The sequence below is a fragment of the Balaenoptera acutorostrata genome, chromosome 7, assembly GCF_949987535.1.
Source record: "Balaenoptera acutorostrata chromosome 7, mBalAcu1.1, whole genome shotgun sequence".
Taxonomy (NCBI): Eukaryota; Metazoa; Chordata; class Mammalia; order Artiodactyla; family Balaenopteridae; genus Balaenoptera; species Balaenoptera acutorostrata.
This window is the reverse complement of record NC_080070.1, coordinates 33524465-33536707: the sequence shown is the minus strand read 5'-3', so window position 1 is coordinate 33536707 and position 12243 is coordinate 33524465. Positions and strand designations below refer to the sequence as shown.

The window sequence follows — 12243 nt, the reverse complement described above, 5'->3', positions numbered from 1 at the left end:
CTTGTCTATTGTACATTGTCTTCATATGTTAAATAATTTTTTTCAAAACTTGGGAGCTGCAGTTTCAGTGCAATTTCATGGGAAATAAATGAATTTATGAAGTCAGGTCTCATTGTCAAGCCAATCAGCTAAATGTGACTTGCTTTATGTCAGGAAAGTGTGACTTGACTTTAAAATGCAGATAATAATTTGTATTAATTTATTAACTCATTAAAATTAAATAATTAAATAATAAGTTAATTAAAATATCTTATTTCTCAATTCATTTCTGAAATATGATTCTGAGATGATAAGACACATAGATTGCCATCAGTTTGAAACTTGGGTGAAATAAGATGTTACCTCCTTCAGTATTTCTGGCTTTGCTTTTATGGGATCACCTTTCAGGAGAAAATCATTCTCTTACGGTCCCATTGTTTGTATTACTGAACTTTTTGCACTCCAGAAAGTGCAACGTAGCTAAACTTAGGGCTGGTGAGAAGGCTGCCTCTTCTGTGTAAAGTGAGGGAAGGACAATTGTGAACAGGAAGTGGGAAAGAGAAATGACAAACAGCAGGCAAATTCTCAGGCAGATTAACTTTAGGAAGGAGTACTTTTGCATGTTGAGGATGTGGGAATACATTCCATTAAAACTGTGTGCACTACCTTCCTCCTGATAATCTGTAGTGCTGTTTACTTTGGTTTGAAGGCCACTACCCTAAAGCTTCCCATGGGGCAGTATAGAAGCAGGGCACTTTCAAAAGAGAATTCCTTCTCCCAGCTACCCTTACAAAAATGGAATTCATTCAAATCATATGGCAGTATCATCACATTTATACTTAATAATAGCTAATTAAAGAAATGCTTTGAGCTTCTCAGAGGAAGGTACTACCAGCATGATAGAGCAGAAGATTTGGGTTGTAATTCTACTCAGGCCTACTACTTACATGACTTTAGTTGCTTAACCTCTTTGAGTCACAGTCTACAGCTTTGAAAGAGAACGATTATAAAATCTACCTCATATATTGTTATTCTGCTGAAGATTAAATAATTATGTTTATGTACCCAGCCTATAGGAGAGGATATATATTTATGTGTGTGTATATATTTACATACACACATATATATATATACATGCACACATATATATAGATAGATACCTTTATATATGTAGATAGATATCTTTAATTAAATTTGGTGGTGAGCAACAATCTGAGAAATTGAAATTATTATTATAATTTTCAGATGTTTTGGATCATGTGCTCTAGAAATCATGTGCTATCAATTGTGTGCTGTAAAGTACGGGTCATGTGCCATGTGCTTTTCAAACTAATCATACATAATGCAAGTAGCTATTGAAAATATCTGAAAAACATGTTTGTTTTTTTTACAGGGATTTGGGAAATTATTTGAGAAAGCAAAACAAAATAATAACAATAGAAAAATTTCCAATGGTGATAACAGCCTCTTCTTCAGTAACTTCTCACTTCTCGGTGCTCCTGTCCTGAAAGATATCAGTTTCAAGATAGAAAGAGGACAGTTGTTGGCCGTCGCTGGATCTACTGGAGCAGGCAAGGTAGTCTCATTTATACCCCATTATGAAGATCTTAACTTGACATGATTTTCTCCTTTCTTTTTCTAGTTTGTCTGTAATGTAATAAGGTGTTTTGGAGAAATTCTTACATTGGTATTAGGAGAATACTTGGATGTAGAGTTCCTTATAATATAAGTTATTCCACTGATAGCATCCTCTAGCCTTTTATTTCTTCCTATTATTTTCAGTGACTTTTTCTTTTATATCTTTATATTTTGGACACCACTCAGCACAGCGTCATGCACATACAGGATGAGCATTCAATAACTTTATTGAACAAATGAGGCATCCATTTTTACCAGTCTGTGGCACAGACATTTTCTCAGAGCTGGTCCAGGAAAATCATGGCTTAGATTTTACTTCAGTGACTGTATGTAAAAGGTCCCCATTTTGTTGACATTAGAATTTTGGAGAATGGACTCAGACTTGCTTATGATTTATTATGAGGAAAAATTATTGAGTTGGGACAGTTTTTTGAAGGCAATACATAGGAATGTTAATTTATTCAGTGCTGGTCAGCCTCAACACCCCCCCCACCCCAACTAATTATAAACCATGGATATTTGGAGATATATCTGACAAAAATTAATAGGTTAGAAAGCTAAAGGGTCAAACTTTATGGTCAGAAGAAGACTTTATAGTGATCTTCAAAGATCTGAGTTATTGTTCAGATAATTATAAACACTTGTTGTCTTTACCTAGGAAATAAATTTAAAGGGCATGAAGGAATAAAATCAGAGATAAGAAAGGGCCTCCTGGCTTTGGAATGGGCTACTAAGGATAATAGGTATTTGCTTTGAAAGTCTATTAAAAATAGGTTCTTCATCCCATTTGACTATAATTTTAGCTTTGATGAAAGAAAAGGAAGGAAGGAAGAAAGGGAGGGAGGGAAGAAGGGAGGGAGGGTGGAAGGGAGGGAGGAAGGGAGGGAGGAAGGAAGGAACAATGCTGCTATAAGATAAAAATGTAAATAAAAATAGAAATACTCCTGAAAGACAGTTATTTATTAATGTCTAATATAGGAAGAACCATATTTTGAAAAGTTTAGTCTGAGACGTGGGAAACAAAATGCCACAGAAAATTTCTAGTCATTGAATTTAGTGTTCATAGTGCTAGTGATATACAGTTTGCTTATTTCTCTCTCCAGGTACGTTTCCCCACATGAGAAACAGGCCTTTCAATAAAGTAGCTGTAGCTGTGCATTTTCTTCTTAGAAAAATGTGTTTCTTCTTCAAGTGCTACTTTTTCCTTCTATTTCTTGTATAATATTACTAGCAATTATCACTATTCAAAGAAAATGATACCATAGGAGGAGCTGCTAATAAACAAGTCACAGATGATCTAAACAAGAATGATTGCTTGTGAGCAGACAGTAATAGTATTTCACAGAATTTTTAAAATTAATTTTGTTTAGGTGTTTTAAATTACTTCTTTAAAGGTGTAAACAAATAGCTTTGGGATTACAGATTACAAGACTTAACCAGCAATTAAATTTCAGGCAACTCTATTAAGAACTGATGAGCAGATAATTGCTGGCTGGAGTTACAGTTGCATCTTCTGGGAAGTAGATATGAAGATGGAGTCAGATGGAGGCAGTGGCCCCTTAGGAATAATTAAACCCCTCTGAGAAACAACTTGGCAACTCAGTCTAGGAGGATGTCCTTTCATAGTATAGGAATGGAGCATTTTATAATCTTATTAGATAAAAGATCTAGCTAAAATATATGGTAGAATAATTGAAAATATTCACATTTCAAGATAAATCCTGCACCACTCAATTTGGTAATTTGTATATCCAAAGCCTTAAAAATAACCAAATAAATTGTCAATTTCTATGACTTATCCTAGTATGTTTGCAGAGATTTTATATATTCATCACAACATTGTTTCAGTAGCCCAAAATTGGGGGAAGCCCTAAATATCTAACAATAGGGGATTGATTAGATAAATTTTGGTGTAGTTATATAATGGCATGTTATTCAGTCAGGCTAAGGGATGTTAAAAAATGACTCTGAAGATACTCTTAAGTGAAGAAAGACAACAGGTTATAAAATAATATGTACATTATGATCTGCATTTTATAAAAGCATATATATGTGTATACTTGTGTCCAGAAGGACATTATGGATCAAGTAGCTATCTCTGAGATTTTGGTTGTATTTTATATCTCTGGAAATCCAGAGATATAAAATACAATAAGGTCAGGTATAAGGATTAGATAAGCAAATGTACAGAAAACCCTTGATGCAGTACTTGGAACAAAGTACATGCTTAATAAATGGTAGTTGTTTATACTGTTGTTAAAACTTTGTAGAAAAGCAAGAAAATGCAGATAGAACAAAAAATATCGGGAAAAAATGCACATTATTCCTAATTTCACCTCTTAGGGATAATCAGGTAAATATTTTGAAATATTTTTCTTCCAGACATTTTCCTATATATATGTGTTTATAAAAACCAAAATAGGATTATTCTCTAATACTGTATTGTAACCAATTTCACTCAGATAGAAATCAAACACATCACAAAGATTTATCTGCAGAGCACTGTCATTCCCAATGGCTGCATAGCATTACATGTTTTTGTTGAATATTCAGATTATTGCCAAGTTATTTTTGCATAAATGATGTTGTGATGGCATTCTCTATTATTTGTAAATCTATTGCTCTGTATCTTTGTGCATTTCATAATTTTCTAATGATCAGTTTCTAAGACTAGGATTGCAGAGTCAAAGAGTTTACAGATTTTAAAACCTAATTTTTATTGGACTGTTTAATTTTTGAATAAAACACACATCTTAGTCTCTTTAAAAAAACCCAGTAAGGTCAGGTTTAATTTTATCACTCTCCCTTGTTATTAATGTCTAAACTGTAGGGGAACCATGTCTTCTTTGTTTTTATATTCCAAGGACTATCATAGTACCTAGCATGTAATAGGTGCTTGATATAAATTTATTTAATTGAATGTCTTTGGGAAAATGAATTTTGGGGGGGAGGTTCTAATCTACATTCAATATCTTTCATTTATGGAACTTCCTTGAATTATTTTAATTAAGCAGTATTGGTGTAAGAGTCTACACTCCTGGGTATCCCCAACTAAAGGCTGGCTTATGGCATCGCCCCCAGGGTGTGGGGATTTTTAGTTCTTCTGTTGTCTACACAACTGAAGCAGGTCTGTGGCCTTGCTGACAACCCCTGACACCACATAGTCTCTGTCTTCTGCCCTGGCTGGCCTTGCTCTGGAACTCTTAGCTTGCTCTGCTAATAACTGAGCATCAGATGTGTGGAATGGCTGTTGGCTTCTGTTTTTGCTTACTTTTTAAATAAAATACAAAGTCTGCCAAGTTTTATCAATATTTGGTATTTTATATATATATTATATTCAATGATGTTTACATTTAACTTCACATCTCTCAAAATACCAAACTATTGATAAATGTTTATATTGATAAATATTATATATTTATCTATATAAGTTTATATAGATAAATATTGTTAAATATATATTTAACCTTTTTATTTAACATATACAAACCTATATTTAACCTGTATATTGTGTGCATATATATGTATACATATATATGTATATATACACATATAATATTATATGCCTACACATATATATATCTATATATTATATATATAGATATGTAATCCATATATAATCAGATCCATTCCATTGTTGGGATTTATAAAGCTGTTCTATATGAAAATAACACTTCTAGTTTTCATTTTTATATAGAAGAATTTTATGTAGAAATAAGGAATTTCGGATTTTTTTTCCCTATACAATAAGAATTTTAAAATTTACTGAACTAGATATCACAAAGATGTCGTCTCTTGTCCCTCCTTTCTTCCTAATATATTTTAGGTGATAGTATTATTTATTAAAATTTAATCAAAAATTAAAAATTCTGGAAAATTAAAATGTATAAAAAGTTGAAAATTTTCCCTCTCACTTCTGTTTCTCCTCTGCTTATTTGCCACTTTCCACCATTCTTTCTCCCAACCCAGGCAGCTACTCTTGTTAATTTTTTGAATGTATATATATTATATATATCGCTACATAGTATTTTATTGTTTGGATAGAGGTCTGTAATGTAATGAGTCACCTATCGATTGACAATTTGGGTTATTTCCAGTGCTTAGCTAACACAAAGAATGATGCTATGACTAATCTTGCATATATGCCATTCAGCACGTCTACAAGTATTTCTGCAATGTAGCTTCCTAGAAACGGTAAAGCATTTGTATATCTGTCAAACTTCCTGAAGGTTGCATCGATTTATTCACAGGCCATACAGTCCACATAAGATTGCAGATTTATTCCCCCACAGCATCCCCAGCAGACGGCATCTAATTTTTGAATTATTTCCAGTCTCATTGGGTGAAGCCATATGTCAGTGTGTTTTTCAATTTGCACTTCTCTTATTATGAATAAAGTACAATGTCTTGTCATATGTTTAAAGGCCACTTCTATTTTAATTTTTGGTAAAATATCTGTTTGTATACTTTGCACAATTTTCTAATGGGATGTTGGTATTTTTCCTTTTGATTTTAAGATCACTTAAGAGGGAAATTATTCCTTTGAGTGATATAACTTGCAAATATTTACTTCAGCTTGACATTTTTTCCTTTAGTTTTCTGTGCACAAGATTTTTTTTAACGTGATTTAATTTATCTTTTATTTTATGGCTTCTGGATTTTGAGTCATAGAAAGGCTTTCTTACTCCATTTTTTTTCTTTCTTTTTTAATTTAGGCATCCTTCAATGTTTTCTTCAAGTATTTTATGGTCTTATTTTTATACTTATTCTTTGGCCTGTTTGGAGTTCATCATGCATATGGTGTGATATATGCCTACAGTTTTTTTGTTTGACCTCCAGTTGGCTGTTCAGTTGTTCAGCACCATATACTGAATAGTCTATTTTTCTCCACTGATTTTAGATGCCATCTTTATCAAACACTAGTTCTTTTATGCATTTAGATCTGTTTGTGTAGTTTTAATTCTCTTCCATTGGTTTCTATATTTGTGTACCAGTAATTCACTGTTTAAAGTTTTTGAGCCCTTCTAATTTAATATAATGTATCATATCATTAAATTATTGAGTAAAATACAATATCATTTAGCGATTATATTGAGTAGCTACTTTGTGCCAGGTACCATTCTAGGCCCTGAGGATATAGTAGTGAAAAAAACCCACAACATACCCTCTTCCTCAACCCAAAAGGCTCACATTCTAGTGGGAGATATACATATGTGTGTGTGTGTGTGTGTGTGTATGTCATATGATAGTAAATACTATGAAGATAAAACAAAGGAAGATTGGTGATAGGGGTATGATTTTAAGCAGTGGAGATAGGGAAGGCCTCATTGAAAGGTAACATTTGAGCAAAAACTTGAAGGAGGTGAGAGATTAGGTCATGTGGCTCTCTGGGGAAATCTTCCAGGTAGGGGGTGGAGCAAACCTGTGAAATGGGACTGTGTCTGTCCAGTTCACACAACAGCAAGGAGGTCGTTGGGGTTGGCACAGTGAGCCATGGAGAGTAGAGCTGTCAGAGGAGTAATGGGTGCCACACCATTACTTGGGACCTTGTAAAAAGGCTCTGTGGGACTTACAAAGGGCCTTGTGAGGAGTTAGGCTTTTGTTCTGAAGACATTAGAAACCTTTGGAGGGTTTTCAGTAGAAAAGTAACATGATCAGACTTACATTTTGACAGGGCCACTTTGAGAATAGATTATAGGAAGACAAGGGCAGAGCAAGGAGATAAGTTAGAAGGCTATTGTATTTATTCTGGCAAGAGATGATATTAGCTTAATCCAGGTAGTAGTGGAAGAAGCCCCCAGATTCTGAACATGTTTCCAAGAAAAGTACAACGGCATTAGATAGATTGAATAAGGCATGTGAGAAAATAAATGAGCTGTCAATAAATGTCAGCTGTTACTAATCTTTCCCTGACCTCTTCCAAACCCATCCCAACAATCTGAATTAGGTGCCCCATCTCTGTGAGCCTCTATTGTAGCACTTATCACACTCCATTGTAATTGTCTCTTTTATTCCTCTTTGTATCTTTTGTGCATAGCAGTATATCTAGAACAGGAAGTGCTTAAAATTTTTTGAATTGAATAAATTAATATAGAATCTTTAAAAATTAGAATAGATACTTCTGCTTAGGATGACAGTTGGAGGCACGTGCATCCTGAGAGTGATTTGATCAAGTGATTTAACTTAATAACAATGGGTTTATTTCCAGACTTCACTTCTAATGATGATTATGGGAGAACTGGAGCCTTCAGCGGGTAAAATTAAGCACAGTGGAAGAATTTCATTCTGCTCTCAGTTTTCCTGGATCATGCCTGGCACCATTAAAGATAACATCATCTTTGGTGTTTCCTATGATGAGTATAGATATAGGAGTGTCATCAAAGCATGCCAACTAGAAGAGGTAAGTAACTATGTGAAAAATATCTGATTATGCATATGAAACCTTCAAACTATATATTTAACTTTTTACTTAATCAATCTGTATATATATTTTTTATTTTTATTTTTAAATTTTATTTATTTATTTATTTATGGCTGTGCTGGGTCTTCGTTTCTGCGCGAGGGCTTTCTCTAGTTGTGGCAAGCCGGGGCCACTCTTCATCGCGGTGCGCGGGCCTCTCTTGTTGCAGAGCACAGGCTTCAGACGCGCAGGCTCAGTAATCGTGGCTCGCGGGCCCAGCCGCTCTACGGCATGTGGGATCTTCCCAGACCAGGGCTCGAACCCGTGTGTCCTGCATTGGCAGGCAGATTCTCAACCACTGCGCCACCAGGGAAGCCCTCAATCTGTATATATTAATCACATTTCCACAATGGGTAAACTGTGAGTAAATTAATTAATAAAATATCTGACCCCTGCTGTAAGAAGCTTGCAGAAACATAAAGAAGTTACGATTTATTTATTTATTTATTTATTTTTAAAAATTTTTAATTTTTTTTACAATTTATTTTTTAAATGGTGGTCTGGTTTGGTTACAATAAAAACTCTATGAATGGTAAGAATTTTGTACACTTATTAGTGAGACAGATGTCCTCCATAGACATTTATATAGCATATATTTTTTAAAAGGTACTTCAAAATTACATAAGAGGATTTTAATTATTTTAATAACACCATAGCCTAATGAAACAAACATTGACCTCCGGTAGGGAATCAGCGATTAAATTGTGATTATATCTCATCCTTTGGCCTTGAACATGTAACCATACAACCTTTAGTGACTAATTCTCTGAAACAGAGGCAAAATTATGACGAATCACTTCGTAACAATATCGAGGAATGAGCTAATCATCTGGAAATACAGAAAGCATTCCAAATGAAGTCAGTACATGGATCTTGTACTATTCAATACATAAATTGCATGATAAAGGGTTCAATAATTATCGATGTTAATGGTAGGGAATATATCATTATGAGGTTTATCAGCAGGGAAAATATGACATTATGAGGTTTATTAGTAGTATTGCCTGAATAATGATCTTGATTCAAAATCACTATCCTTGGTAAATGGCATTTGACATTAGTAGATTCCTTTAAATCAACTTTTATGAAAAAAAATTGCAGTGGAATAAAATGAAGCTTAAAATGCAGTGCAAGAAAAATAGAAAAAAGGCTAATTGTGGATTAGATAGAAACTGCAGTCCTTACAAAAGAGGGCTACATCCTTGAACAAATGGCTTTTTATGTATGTACTGACTTATTCAACAGTAGTTTTTTAAAGCTCCATTCTCTTATTTTTCATACACCCTGAAAGCATAATAAAAATGAAAGCTATCCTGAAAAATACTGGATTTACCTTGAAGAAATATTCTTCATTCCTCAAAAGCTCTTCTTCCAGGGATAGTATTTCAAAACCTAGAGGTTGGAACACTCATTAAATTTGTTATAAAGAATCTGCGTGTTTCTAGACAATATAGATATTTGTCTAGGAGGGGGCTAGGATGTAGGACTGATAGTGAGTGCCCTGCAAGATAAATCATGGGCTCTCTTTGTTTATTAGTGGCAAGGTGTTGGCAGGTTTCTGGTAGGTTTTATTTTTTGCTTTGAATATATCTTTTCCCATAGAAATGGTTTTATAATTGGTGTCTTGATTCCCCCCAAGTAAACCTATGAAAGTATATTTAACCCAAATATGGCATAGCTATATTAGTAGTAGTAGATTCAGAGGTATAGGTACCTAATTCATAGAATGAGCATTTACTATCTTCTGAATACTGTGCTAGGTCCTGAGAATGCCAAGTTGAATAAGATGTAGTCTATTTTCTAAAGAGTGCATAGTAAAGTGACCTGTATTTTAATGAATGGTTGTATGGTATGTGAATTATATCTTGATAAAACTGTTAAAATAATGAAGGAAAGAGGATAAGAGTAAAAACATATTATTCCTTTTTTTTCTGATTCCATGGCCAGCCTTAAAATTATTTTTAAAGTGTATAATCCTTTTTTTTTTTTTTTTTTTTTTTAGTATATTCTCAAGGTTGTACAACCATCACCACATTTTCAACTCCTCTAAAAGAAATCCCGGTTAGCAATCAATTTACATTCTCTCATACCTAACTCGTCCACCCAGCCCTAAGCAAACTTTTGTCTTTAAAATATTCCTATTCTAGATATTTCACATAATTAGAATCATACAATATATGGTTTTCTGTGCCTAAATGAACTTTTAAACTATAAGAAAATAGGGAGTCAATTTTGAAAACATTTATTGAGACTTGCTGTATTTTATGAAAATATGAATAGAGCAAGATCTATATACTGCGGAAGTTCATGGGCCAGTAGGAAAAAAAAATCAATAAAGAATGTAATGGCTGCTCTAATAGGAAGAAAAGAGACATTTCTATAGGAGTAAAAGGATGAAGCTGAGTCTGCTAATGTAAGGAATAATCTCCAGAGGAGGCACAAGGCTGATGTCCTCTGATGGAATGATTCCCTGTGGAATACTAATGGTGACAAGAGTGAAACTTATGGCGTTGGAGGAATTTTTTTGATTAAGAACATTAGAGCTGCCAATAAAGTAGAGAAGATTAGGTTGATATGAAGAAGTGAAGATTGATGAGTGATGTTCCCTGGATTGTTGAGAAAATTAAATGCGATAAATAGGTGCCTAACAACATGTGGTACAAATTAGCCATTCAGTAAACAGTAGCTCATTTCTATTTCCTTTGGAGGTGGAGAATACTGCTAGAGAGCATGACGTAAGATAAATGTGTCTGAGACCCTGTTCTTGTTAGTGAGTACTGTGGAAAAAGGTGGGGTTTGGCATAATTGAAGAGAGCCATGAAAAATCATCAGTATCAATTTTGATGCTGACAAAAGCAGTTTTAAGAGAAAATTATAAAAGTGGTCATCTATAGCTGGTCTACATGACCCAATCAACAAAAGTTGGAGTGTTCTGTGGAAGAAAACAGTTGGCATACGATCCTGAAGGTCTGGCGTGTAGGCATATTGGTTCCATGCTCCAGAAATGGCCACAGGGTTAGGAGGTGGTTCTAGTTTCTCTGTCCCTTTCAAACCCCACAACATGACTTCTGTGATTACCAGACACCATTCACTGTGGTGGAGGCAGGGTGGGTACCAAATGAAAACCTTATTATTCCTTTACTCAAAGAAAACATATGCAAAGAGACTATTTCAGTATAATATAGCAAGCGTTGGGCTAGAAGTGCTCTCAGGTACTACAGAAGCCCAGCTGAGGGAGCTTCTCAGGGAGGCTTTCTCTAAAAACAGACACCTTGAAGGATAAGTAAAAATGGAAAATATATTCTGGACAGAGGAAACTGCATGAGCAGAAAAACCAGACATGAAACCACTTGGTTTGCGCGGGGAACCACAAGCATCTTGATAGAAGGAGAGTGTTATTGGGGGACCGTGAGTGGGGAGGAATGAAGCCGGAGGGCCATGACTTGGGAGCCTTGAAAACCAGTCTCAGGAATTTGGTCTTGGAGAGCTTTAATCAGGGAAGTGATGTAATCAGCTTTGCAATTCAGATATATCTCTTTGGCTGTGATATGAGAAGCAGAATTAAGGTGGACATGATTCGAACCTTTGTGGATTAGCAGAAAGAACAGAGATTTTGAAACCTAATAGAGCTGGGCTACTGAAGAAAGTTATTTAACCTTGCTGTATACTGAGTTTTATCCTCTGCAATATAAGGATAATATTACCTATTTTATAGGGTTTTGTGGATTCTTCTGGCACATAGAAAGTACTTAATAAATAAAACAGCGATTATTATTAGTAGTAGTAGTAGTACTTTTTGCTATTCTGATTAGAAGGAGGAAGACTAATAGGAAGCTATTTCAGTAATCCAGATAATGTCAATGATGGACAAGAAGAGACAAAAGTATCAGAGTAATTATGAGAAGATAAGGAATCCCTTATGTGTATACTGTTCAATATTTGCATCCTTAGGAAAGAGCATCAGGAAAAATGAGCCTTTGGGAAAATGAATATTTCTTTCCTCTAGATATTAGAAGAGAAGAGAAATTGGTTTAGGATTAAGGATTCCTTGCGTAACAGGAACTGGAAAGAGGTACAGGTAGAGATGCTATGGGTTTAGCAAAGAAGGATGTGGAGGTCAGTTACATAGAACTAAGATGTCTGATCAAGCAGAGGGATCACAGGTC

General features: G+C 34.5%; 1 protein-coding gene across 3 annotated transcripts in view; it reads left to right on the top strand.

Annotated features, from left to right (window-relative positions):
- CFTR (CF transmembrane conductance regulator) overlaps window positions 1-12243 on the top strand; it is a 195621-nt gene that overhangs the window by 69937 nt on the left and 113441 nt on the right. For all 3 annotated transcript variants that reach the window (XM_057550593.1, XM_057550594.1, XM_007195128.2), the window contains 2 exons: window positions 1373-1555; window positions 7826-8017. In XM_057550593.1, the coding sequence (XP_057406576.1) occupies window positions 1373-1555; window positions 7826-8017 (375 nt within the window). The remainder of the gene's footprint in view (window positions 1-1372; window positions 1556-7825; window positions 8018-12243) is intronic.